This window comes from Biomphalaria glabrata, chromosome 2 (genome assembly GCF_947242115.1).
Source record: "Biomphalaria glabrata chromosome 2, xgBioGlab47.1, whole genome shotgun sequence".
NCBI lineage: Eukaryota > Metazoa > Mollusca > Gastropoda > Planorbidae > Biomphalaria > Biomphalaria glabrata.
The window spans coordinates 9263182-9276338 of record NC_074712.1 but is presented as its reverse complement, the minus strand read 5'-3'; the positions used below and the strand labels follow the sequence as shown (position 1 = coordinate 9276338).

At 36.3% G+C, this 13157-nt stretch overlaps 1 protein-coding gene across 7 annotated transcripts in view; it reads right to left on the bottom strand.

Annotated features, from left to right (window-relative positions):
- LOC106067969 (glutamine--fructose-6-phosphate aminotransferase [isomerizing] 2-like) overlaps positions 1-13157 on the bottom strand; it is a 55651-nt gene that overhangs the window by 21331 nt on the left and 21163 nt on the right. For all 7 annotated transcript variants that reach the window (XM_056019019.1, XM_056019017.1, XM_056019018.1 and 4 more), the window contains 3 exons: positions 9309-9416; positions 4561-4662; positions 241-369 (listed from right to left, as the gene is read on the bottom strand). In XM_056019019.1, the coding sequence (XP_055874994.1) occupies positions 241-369; positions 4561-4662; positions 9309-9416 (339 nt within the window). The remainder of the gene's footprint in view (positions 1-240; positions 370-4560; positions 4663-9308; positions 9417-13157) is intronic.

The window sequence follows — 13157 nt, the reverse complement described above, 5'->3', positions numbered from 1 at the left end:
AAAGAAAAAAAAACAAATTCTAAAACATAAATATCAAAAAAAGCTATAGAAAAAAAAACAACCCAGAAAAAAAAGAAGATGACTTGATAATGTATATTGGTTTGTACAAAAACTAATTCTCATTGGAGTCTATGCTGAGCTCTAGTTAAGGCTACACATTAAATGTTTTATTTTAATTTTACAACAAATACAAAATTTCTGTAAACGCCACAATACATAAAGATTAAAGTCAAGACTGACCATTGTTGGGATCAGATCTGTGAGGGTGAGCATTGGTTGGGCTTGGCTCACCATGGGTGGCCCATCTGGTGTGAGCAATACCCACATGAATGCTGTACTCTTTTTCAAAGTTGATCTCATCTTTGGATTCTAATCAGAACATAATCAAAAAGTGCTACTATTGACACAAGTTCAAAGATTTTTTTTTCTCTAAGCCAAAGAATGCAGCATTAATAAAAAAAATTAGATAAATATGAAAAACTTAAAATTTGAATAAGTAATTTGAGTTGATGATAAATATACAAAAGTTACTTAAAATTTCTAATGCCAAAGAAAAGAAAAAGCATCATTTGCAATTCATATTATTTTTTACATAGAACAGCTACATTTTAGTAAGAAAATAAAGCACAATATGTAAGAAGTGACAGGCTTTCATCTTAGAATCATCTACTTGAACCATAGTCATCCTAGGTCAAAGAAATGACAAATAGTGTATTACTATTCAATGCCAGTAATTGAAATGTATTCTATAATTATGCTACTCTTTGGGAAAATCTCTTTCCATATAGGCATATGTCAAATAACAAAACAGACATTGATACAGATATCATATTTCTCATTTCTCCTAACTGATTTGTTATATGAAAGATAAAGTGTTTCACTGTCAAAGTTAGGGTGGTTGATCATTGTGCTAGCCACATAATATCCTGGTTTACTAAGTGCTAAAGAATCAGCTGAATTTTACAACAGAACTCTAGATCTAGATCTATTTGGGATTTCCCTAGTAACTACTTGTTATCTGTTGGGTAAAGTTAAGGTGGCTACTGATTAGTCATTGAGCTGGCCTCTTAGCATCCTGGTTGAAATGATCAGTCATTTTGCTGGCTTCAAAGGGTTAACTATTTGTCACAGAATCAGGTAAATTTGCCACCGTCCTTCATAAAGCATTATTCTTTTTTATATATTAGATTATTTCTTAGTGGGGCCAAATTTAGAAATAAATGGGCTGTTTCAAGAACAAAGTAGTAGCCTATACCAAGAAAGCTGACAAATGAGGCAATAAAAATTAAAATGACAACTAGATGTACTTTCCTCTAGATAAATATAGACTGTTACAGGCATGTATATCTAGATCTATGTTTATTTATTGTTCAATACCACATGGAACAATGATGGTGAAGTCTTAGTTATTATGCTCAGGCCATATAGACTAGTTGTTTTTTTTTCTAAATCTATCTGCATAAATATAAAAAAAAAAAAAAAAAAAAAAAATTTGGGACTTTCACTAGTTGCGGCATCACTAAAAGATCATACAAAATTCTAGGAACACTTGTCTAGTGGGCATTGTCTCTCTCTGTGGCATTTTACTTCTGGAGAGACGATCTTTTCTCTTTGCAACTTCTTGTGTGACTAAAGAGGCCAATCCTTGATACACAGCTGCGATCACAGGTTGGGCATATATAATCACCAGGCACCGTTGCATTTTCACCCTTCTTTCTGCTTCTGTTGTGTATGACATCTGCAATCTGTGACCCTTCCCTTATGCTCTCTCTCCATGTGGATCTGTCCAGTGCCACCTCTTCCCAGTTGCCAGTGTCAATTTTGAAGAGCTTGTATACTTTACATAAAGCTAGATCTATGGTGCAAATATAAATCTATTTTGAATATAAACAAGGAACTAAACGTATACTGTTAAAGGGTTATTAAAAAGTATTTTGGGGCATTAGAATCTATCTCGGGTTATTAAAAAGTATTTTGGGGCATTAGAATCTATCTCGTCTGCTGTACTGGATTGGTATATGACATCTCCAGGCCAGGATTTTTTAAATCTTTTATTTTACATTGGTAATAAATAAATGGAAAGTGTAAATAAACGTTTAGTTTTATTGTTTGATTGGCCTATATTTTAAAATGAAATATTACTATCTATCACCAATCCCACACTGGAAGACATTTGTTCGTTTTTACTACTTTAGTGATCTTACTTCAAAACACAATCCAACATGGCAGTGTCCCACAATAGGTTTAAATATAACGTACAGGGAAAGGGGGGGGGGAGGTAGGCCTAAATGTAAAATGTGAAAATAATCTCAAACCCTTATTATTGTTCCAAAACGCCCGAGGTTTATTCGTTAGTGTAATCTGAGATCTAATTTTAGAAAAAATTAAAACACATTTATAAAAGTCATTCATTGGTAAATATTGAATTAATCAAGCCACATCATAACCTAATAATACAGAAGACGCTGGAGGATATGTCTCACCCAACTAAAAATAAAACTGATATAAGAAACTAAGACTTGTGATGCAGACATAGGTTTGAAGAGAGAATATCGATATGTTGACGTCAAGCGCAAACATAGTAAGGAGGGGATGGGGATCTAAGTCCTCGTCAATGGACGTCTTAATCCGCAGTAGGCCTACAAGGCAACACACACAAACAGGCAGAGTATAGCAAAAAGATCTCGCTTATAAATGTAACAGCGCACACCATTGGATGAAACATTCGGGAATGTGTAGATGAATTGTTTCGAATCTATTGTTGAGTTTCAAATGCTACATTTTTAATTCAGATGGTCGTTGTCTTTCAAAAGTGAATGGTAATTACTGCCTCTATTTGTTTTCCAGTCTTAGAAGTTTTGTTCTTTTTTTTCCCCATCTATTATTTTGCCTATCTCCTTTTGAACACATTAGAGTAGAGTCTACCGGTACTGTTAGGATGGGTGGAACTGGAACTCAAAATATCAAATCCCAGTTTTTTAAAAAAATAATTTTTGTTTGGATTGGGATGGAAAGATATGGCGAGGTCTTTACGTTATGATGCCATAGAGAGATGGGACATCGTCCACTGCCTAAAGGACAGAACTAGGAAGCCAAACTAGTGAAAGATGACAGAAGGGACTGAACTAGGAAGCCAAACTAGTGAAAGATGACAGAAGGATCTGAACTAGGAAGCCAAACTAGTGAAAGATGACAGAAGGGACTGAATTAGGAAGCCAAAATAGTGAAAGATGACAGAAGGGACTGAACTAGGAAGCCAAAATAGTGAAAGATGACAGAAGGGATTGAACTAGGAAGCCAAACTAGTGAAAGATGACAGAAGGGATTGAATTAGGAAGCCAAAATAGTGAAAGATGACAGAAGGGACTGAACTAGGAAGCCAAAATAGTGAAAGATGACAGAAGGGACTGAACTAGGAAGCCAAACTAGTGAAAGATGACAGAAGGGATTGAATTAGGAAGCCAAACTAGTGAAAGATGACAGAAGGGATTGAACTAGGAAGCCAAACTAGTGAAAGATGACAGAAGGGATTGAATTAGGAAGACAAAATAGTGAAAGATGACAGAAGGGACTGAACTAGGAAGCCAAAATAGTGAAAGATGACAGAAGGGATTGAATTAGGAAGACAAAATAGTGAAAGATGACAGAAGGGACTGAAAGAATGAAAGAAAATCGTGCCAGTCCATTGAGAGGAAAATTATCTTTTAAAGTTTTTATTATGGAAGAAAAAACACACAAAAGTGCTAATCTTTATGTTGTCGCCATTTAAAAACTGTCCCAATAAAACTGCATCCAAGATACAGCTACATTAACTCAAATATTAATCTCTCACTCTATGCCAGTTGTCAGTTCAACTATTGAACAACACCTAAACTTTACACTGGAATAATAACGGACCATCTGTAAGTCAGAATGACGCAATAAGCTATACAGCATTTCAAAACGGTCTCTCTTGGCAAGGGAGAGTACTAGTGACAACAATTAAGGCTCTCTAATGTTAGCCCACAATTAATTTCATTTGATGTATGTCGATACTTGGCCGTTGGTTAGCAGATCCAAACAGATAGTACAAAGAAACCGGTGTAGCTGTATTATATTCTAAATGTACAACTTGAAATAAACTCGAAAAAAGTTTCTTTTTAAAAACAAAAACTGTATATAACTTCTATTTATATACACAGTTTTAAATTTCAATATAGTTGTAGTTGAAGATCTAACTCGCTACAAATACACGTCTTTCTGTCACTCGCCTCTCACACGTTCTTCTCTCTACAACGTTCACACCTGTATTTATTCATCTGAACTGCGACAGACCACCTCCTGATTTCATCAGGATCGATTTAGCCTACACAACCAAACCCTTCCATAATTTTTGCTCATGGTTGCATCAGAAACACGCACATACACTTCATAACAATAACTTGTATCTAACATATTACATACGTTACTTCAAAAAAGAAGATAACAAACTTAAGGTATAAGAAATAATACGGAGACAAAAAAACAACAACACAAACACACACAAAAAAAACACACACAAAAAAAGCAGAGAATGCTTACCTTGTACAAGTTTTTCAAGAGCGGCAACTTTGCCAGTTTGTTTGATAATTTTAATTTCACAGCCCTTGTCGCTGTCAGAGGAGGACCCTTCAAATGCAACACCTGAAAATCAAATTTGGCGATCAGCATTTATCTTTAGTACAACCATGACATAGATCTAGACGTCTGTTCCATCTCCCTATCAACAAAAGTCGTTTCCTTTTTCAAATCTAGGGCCCACATTTGAGTTTCACACTATGGACACTAGCAGAAATTTGCTTTAGTTCTCAAAACACTCACCACACCCTATACAGCTTATATTTATTTTTGATGAAAGATTTGTGGCAATAGAAACTTAGTTAATAGTAAAACATAAGACACGTATCGCTAATATTGCATGCAGAGATACATATGAATATTATTGTATTTTTGTGTCAATTACAAGCGATAGTAGTAAGCCTAGTGAGAAACGATACAAGAGGATTGCAGTTTTTGCACAGAACACACAAGACGCTATTAGTTTTGTGTGGTATGTCCGTCCGTCCGGCTATTTAGATCTAGTAAGGGAGATGATTATTTACCATATTTTTAGCACATTTATGCAAAAGGTTTTAGATTTTTTTTTCCAAAAAAAAATAATTTTTACTGTTGTAATGCTAAATTAAGTAAGTTCTGTTATACTAACTACTACATTTACAAAAAATAATGTTTACTTTTTTTTTTTAAAGAGAAAAAAAATTATTTAGTATGCATATATGTGGAACATAATTTCAAACAACAATTAAAAAGTAGTTTTTCATATTATCGCGTGAACGGCAATGCTGATCCACGACCACGGAACTCTGAACTAAAGGAATTGATTTGTTTGTTTTTTTACGAAAAATTTTTTTCTTGAGGTTTTCAATAAGAGATTGACCCTTTACAAAACAATTAGATAATCATTATAACACATCAGTTAGGCCATGTTCATATATAACTAAACATTCACTTTCACCTATCCCTTGGTCTGCTAAACGGTTGGGGCACCACATAAGATCGGTCAACCTTCTTTCTCCATTCTTCTCTGGCATTTGCCTTTGATAGAATTTCATTCTGATAATCTTTCTGAAAATATTGAAACCTGCCTTTTTACCTGACTCAGTGGACCACTTCGGAGGCCGATTTTGAGTTTGTGTTTCCACACAAACTGTGTTTGTAACCTTGTTTTGATGTTTTTCTTGTTTTTAGTTTCGAAAGTAAAGTAATACTTTTGTTTTTGGTTGAGCGGAAACAAAATGTCGGAATCACGATTGTCTGTGATGCTATTTGTTTTTCAAGACGAGGCGGATGGACACAAGTTTTCCCTTGTTTACACAAAGTCATAAGGCAAACACATGTTCGAAATACTATCTCTCTCTACAGTCTCAGTGTAGTTTTGTATTGGTAAATAAGAGTTTACACGTGTTCTTTGTCAGAGTAGAACTTTCTTCTATACATTATTATTTATTTATTATTATTTCTATCGCGGAATTCAAGTGTCTTTAATTAGGTCAGAAAAAACTTAGAACATTCGTCATTTTATATCTGAGTAGAATAGCATGTGCCATTATCTCGGTTTAAGCTTCTAAGCGCCTTTTTTTTCTGTTTAGGTATTATTTTTTGTTGCTTGAGGGAATGTTTTTTTTAAATGTTACACAAAAAAATGGAAAGTATGTACCTGTGATGATTCACATGACATAACTACTAACTAGAGTTTACATAAGGTAAGACCAGACAACTAGGCCTATATACATCTACTGAGTCTGTAATGCCCCTATGGTATATTGCTAATGGACACTGGGCTCCTGAGTTATAACTTGACATGACATCACAGGCGACGATGACACCAAAAATACGTCATTCGATATTCAAGCATGATTTCATGCAACAAGATGACATCAGATTTGACACAAGAATACATACAAGGTCACATAGGAGATGACATTTGACTCAAAATGGACATGATGACAACAGATGTGGCATTCACCGCATGTGCGATTACGTCAGGTTTGGAATGCAACATGGGTCACAAAAGAGACCAGTAGCCAACGTGAGTCACAGAGTATAGTCAGCCTCTATTTGTTAATTAGGTAAATAAATGTTGTCTTAAATTAGCTAATAAGCAAAGAAATAAGCAGACAGTTCTTGTTATCAACGCACACACACATTTACAATGTCAACAAAACATCAAGATTGTCTTTCCTGATGTCAGCTACCTCATCAATTATGTGTGATGACATATAAAGCTTATTGCATCACTGTAAACACTGTGGTTATATTTGACGTGTTGTCACGCTATGACGTAATCATATGACCACACTTTGGTAGCATTCCTTACCACCGAACATGTCGGGACATTCGGAAGGCGTCGTCATAAAGTAGAGCAGTTGTCACCGAACTATGACCCGTTACGCGTTGCTATCCAGGCCCATTCAATACTTCTGCTCACAGTGCACAGGGAAGCCTCGATTCACGTGGACTTAAACATTGTTTGCGGGGATGCAGTGACACAAGTGTCGTGACATATGACATGCAGGCTGGAGAAGGTCGGCACAGGGGCCACTGACGTAGACTTTTATTGGCACATCTTTAATTTGAAATTTTGCTTTAAAAAACAACACATTCAGGCCTACTCGTACTTCTAATCATCAGAGATCTATATTCGACTATAATTTGGACATACCGGGGAAAATGTGCTATATTTATTGTGGGTAATCATTCTTGTATGAATGCTTTAAAATTCGGAAAACGATCAGCTTAACATTATTGAAAGCCCTAGGCCATTTCTGTTTATGTTCTCTACTCTTTGGTTTTGTATTGTTGTGTTTGTTGGAGTAGTCTTCCCTGACTTTGTGATTGTTTTTGGTTGCGTCATAAGACTTTAGATCTAGAGACCAGCTAATAAAAGTTGTCGATTGCTTTTCGTGTTAACAATTTCAATGACCAAAAAAAAAAAACAACCTAGGCCTAGTTTAAAATTTACTCTTTATGCACTAGGAGCAGGTGGTGGCCAGATAGAGGTCTTTTTGTATTAGATTCTATACTTAACCTAGATCTACACAGCGATGGCAGATTGCAGTACCATTGCTTGTGTGTGCTTATGTATATATGTATGTTTGGAGGAGAGGGGGGGGGCGCCATTTACCATAAAACAACATTCGACTAAGCGGGTAAGGGCTATCTCATTTCAGAGGCGTTACTTCTGCACGGCCCTCACAAACAATGCAGTTCCAACTATTTGGTTACACCTTTGATTTATGAACTAGGGTCTGGCCTTCTTTTTCACAGTCAGCGTGTCATAGTGTGTCGAGCTTAAACGAGAACACTGAACAACACACATAGAGACAAGACTGATACATGTCAACAAAGCTGAAGCTCTACCAGGCAAAGTGCTCCCAGCACATCTACATGCGTGAACAATTTGTCGAAGACTTGCTAAGAAATTCAATGTCTCAAACAAAATCAAATGTCTGGAAAGGATGCACGATAAGGAAGCCGTCGATCTCCCTAGAAACTGTAAGATTCCAAGTAATGTAAGCCAATGTCTCGAGAATTGCTGCTCAGTTTCGCTAAGACTCCTCTTCAAACGTTAGCTTGTTGACCAGAGAGAATAATTCAAGGGCACTCTCAAAACTATTTTGAGACTGAACAACACTAAATTACGCTCCCTGGAAGACGGCAGGCACAGACTCCTGGAGTTCTGTATAGTGCGCACTCAGATGCGGCGCAACTGCGCAAGACACAGTGGACGTGGGCGGGGCCCTAAACGTGAACGCCACACTAACAAAAAGAAAAAAACTCGCCATAAAACAATAACACACGTGAAACCAAATTTGAAACTCTTGCTATCCCTCGTAACGTACAATAACACAAGTAAGACTTGCTATCTGTTATCTCGGGAATTCCCCCGGTCATTGCTAGGTATCTGCCATGTCTTTTCACATTACTTCCATGCTTCACAACCGCTAGAGAGCCAATCAAAACACGCAGCTCGTATTATGAAAACATATAATGTGATTAACACATCAACAACAGGAAATCTGGCGTAGGCCTTCAACTTCTAATACATGGACATGGCTCTTTCACACTCGAATTTGTTAAAATACTTTTTTACGGTGTTCAGAGCTAGAATACAAATAAATAACAATTTATCGTGAATGACGAAGACAACAAAGGAATTGACATCCAACTTAGAACTTTTTGTTTCGTTTTAAAACAAGGGGCATACATATGCAATGTTTAGTTTTAAATGTGTGTGAATTATGGCAATACGTACAAGTCCATTGAAGCATTGCTCATGAGCATTAGCAAACATTATCAGACATACCAGACAAACTGGATTGGAAGAAAGCTTGTCAATTTATCAATACGATCTGGCTAAACACTTGACAAATAACAAGATTAAAAAACAACCTATCATTGTTAAAGAACGATTTCAAGACCTTTCAGCAGCGTCAAAAAAAAAAACACTAGAACTTCAAGAAGTGACTAGAACTTCAAGAAGTGACTTTAACATCAAGAAGTGACTAGAACTTCAAGAAGTGACTAGAACTTCAAGAAGTGACTATAACATCAAGAAGTGACTATAACATCAAGAAGTGACTATAACATCAAGAAGTGACTAGAACTTCAAGAAGTGACTATAACATCAAGAAGTGACTAAACATCAAGAAGTGACTAGAACTTCAAGAAGTGACTATAACATCAAGAAGTGACTAAAACATCAAGAAGTGACTAACTTACTGACATACCTGCAGAGTCGTAGCCTCTGTACTCGAGTCTTTTCAAGCCATTAATGAGCTTCTGGAGGATTTCCTTTCTGGTGGCAGGCACTTGGTAATTCAGATAAGCAAAGATACCTGAAGGGTAAAAAAAGTGAAACATTAAAACTAATTACCAACACCCTAAACACATTTCTGAAATCATTCGCCAAAGTAAATACATCATTAAAAAGGTTGAATTAGACAGTCACTGTACCACTGAAGCACGGAACTTCAAATAGAACCCTTGAACAAAAATGTATTTGGAATTTTAGAAAAAAATCTATTGGGATATTAAAATATTGAATAATAAATGCATCGTGAAGCGATCAGAATACAGTTAAGTGGTAGATTCCATACAAATTAAAAGTTTCTGAGAATCGAGCAGCATGGTGGGTCTGAATGTGGAAAGAGTGAATGTTGTGATTCTGAACGTGGATTAAGTGGAAAGACTGAAGGTGATTATATTTAATGGTGTGATACTGTATGTGGTCATATTGTATGTGGTTAAACTGAAAGTGGTGAGTCTGAATGTGATGGCACTGAATATGGTGAGTCTGAATGTTGTGGTATTGAATGCGATAAGTTTGAATGTGGTGGTATTGCATGTGATAAGTCTGAATATGGTGGTATTGAATGTGGTGAGTCTGAATGTGGTAAGTCTGAATGTGATGGTATTGAACGTGGTGAGTCTTGATGTGGTGGTATTGAATGTGATAAGTCTTAATGTGGTGGTATTGAATGTGATAAGTCTTAATGTGGTGGTATTGAATGTGATAAGTCTTAATGTGGTGGTATTGAATGTGATAAGTCTTAATGTGGTGGTACTGATTTTGGTGAGTCTGAATATGATGGTATTGCATCTGTTGAGTCTGAATGTGGTGGTATTGAATGTGAAAAGTCTTAATCTAGTGGTATTTATTTTGGTGAGTTTGAATATGATGGTATTGAATGTGTTGAGTCTGAATGTAGTGAGTCTGAATGTGGTGAGTCTGAATGTGATGAGTCTGAATGTGGTGAGTCTGAATGTGATGAGTCTGAATGTGATGAGTCTGAATGTGGTGAGTCTGAATGTGATGAGTCTGAATGTGGTGAGTCTGAATGTGGTGAGTCTGAATGTGATGAGTCTGAATGTGATGAGTCTGAATGTAGTGAGTCTGAATGTGATGAGTCTGAATGTGATGAGTCTGAATGTGGTGAGTCTGAATGTGATGAGTCTGAATGTGATGAGCCTGAATGTGATGAGTCTGAATGTGGTGAGTCTGAATGTGATGAGTCTGAATGTGGTGAGTCTGAATGTGATGAGTCTGAATGTGATGAGTCTGAATGTGGTGATTCTGAATGTGATGAGTCTGAATGTGATGAGTCTGAATGTGATGAGTCTGAATGTGATGAGTCTGAATGTGGTGAGTCTGAATGTGATGAGTCTGAATGTGGTGAGTCTGAATGTGGTGAGTCTGAATGTGATGAGTCTGAATGTGGTGAGTCTGAATGTAGTGACTCTGTGGTGAGTCTGAATGTGATGAGTCTGAATGTGATGAGTCTGAATGTAGTGAGTCTGAATGTGATGAGTCTGAATGTAGTGAGTCTGAATGTAGTGAGTCTGAATGTGGTGAGTCTGAATGTAGTGACTCTGTAGTGAGTCTGAATGTAGTGACTCTGTGGTGAGTCTGAATGTGTTGGTGAGTCTGAATGTAGTGACTCTGTGGTGAGTCTGAATGTGTTGGTGAGTCTGAATGTGATTGTATTGAATGTGGTGGGGGAAGATGAAAGGAAGTGTGGAATTTGTTTTTCATAAAGATGTTGCTATGTCTATATTTAATCATTCAGAAAGGAGACTACATCTGTGGTGTATAAGAGTCGTTCAATTAATAGATGATGTACTCAGTAGCCTAGACGTTAAGATGATGTACAATAAAGTGTACATCTTCAAATATTGCGTACAAAGCAATATGAGAGCAATATATGTAAAATTACAAGAGGCTGTCAATCACTCATGTATAAAACAAAATACACAAGTATTGGCGACATGGTTATGTTAGTTACTGTAGTGTCTACTTAGGATTACTCAAGAAACTAGGCACTTCAGTTAATATCCCTGGTGACGAAAGTGGCCCGAAGGTGACGCCATCACATCTCTCGGCCCCACCCAAACACTAAAGAAAGATACTCTACACCCTGTTTAGATAATAGTGATCTTCAATTAATATACTGAAGAAGGTTATAGCAAAGGGAAGTAAGGCCGCATCACATCAGAACAATTAAGCCCCTTGAATGTCATAAGCAGAGTCACTTAAAATCTGTCTTTTCGAACTTTCTCAAAAAAAATGTTTACAATTCTTTCTCATGTAATCTTTAAAGTAAAGCTACCTCGTCAGGCTCAAGTGACATTCTACAGAGTGCCAGCCAAAGTATAATAACCAAGTAATAAAAACTATCTTTCCAGGTAGGGTGAAAACATATGAAGAAAAGGGGTGGGGGGTAACTATAAAAGTTAGACAATGGGGGATAAGCTTGTCAATCGTAAGAAACTTTTTTTTTTATTACTCTTGAAGTTGTCGCTTTTTTTTCCAGGAGGAACAAAAAGTTAGAGTTTGAGTTTAGGCACATCGGCACAATTTAGGCCATGTCGTACCCGCAAAAAGTTAGTAACAAATGTGTGTGTGGATATCTGACCATATTACTGGGACACGCTGACTATAATGTGGGACTATAGAGTAAGCCTTACCACATTACTGGAATACATTGATTGTATATGAAACGAAGCACGGCACTATGAGACATATAGGTAGAATTGTATATGAAACGAAGCACGGCACTATGAGACATATAGGTAGAGTACAGCACATTACTGGAACGCTTTAATTTATATATAAAAGAAAAAAAGTCACTTTATGCATACTACACCCGTTATATAGAACGCCCAATTCCAATATTTGGTTGAATGCAAACATACAAATAAAAACAATAAAAATCTATTTTTATTCCTATGCCAAGTACCTTTTGTTTTTTATGACCTGTTATTTATTTACCTTCTTCTCGTTTTTACAAACTCTGTCTGGTAAAAAAGTTTGAACACGTTTATCCCCCCCCCCCCCATTCCCTGACCAAGTTGAAACTGCACAATTATTCATTGGAATAGTCAAGAACAAAAAAAAAAAAAAAAAAAAAAAAAAAAGAAGAAGTGAATTAATATTTTTTTATATCGAATAAAGAAAATAACTTCTACATTATTGAGAAACATAGTTGTAAATGCGGAGCTCTTTCAATTAAATAAGTTTTGTTTTGTTTTTTTAAAGGAATATACTTTTCTTGCTGTTTGTTTGACTGACAGTTTCTTCTAGTGTACCTTCCAGGAACATTAGAGTTGACCTACTACTGTCACTCTCTACCAAGTTATGCTTATATACTTCTTACAGATGTCAAGAACAACTGAAGAAATACCAACGTAAAAAAAAAACTCCTTGGGGGATTCAAACTCGGAAAACCTCAATTCGAATGCTAAAAACTCCAGCTCCGCCACCACACCCCTCAATTGTCAAGTAATGTTCCTGGAAATGATTTCATCATGGTCAAAAAATGTGATTCGTTTGCCGTGTCGCGACCTTTCTTATCAACTAATTATTACTCGTGTTCAAAGCAAATTGCTTTTAAGTCTAGAGCTTCTCGACGAGTACTTCTCAGGGGGGCGGGGGAATAGGGGTTGGCAGTGGGGACAATCAAATCCATTAGAAATTGATCTTTAAAATTGAACTCGAGGTAAAATCGTATGGCGTGTTTCAGAACATAAAATGGTGTTTAATTTGGCTAAGGTAATAAACAATTCGTCTCTATTTCGCT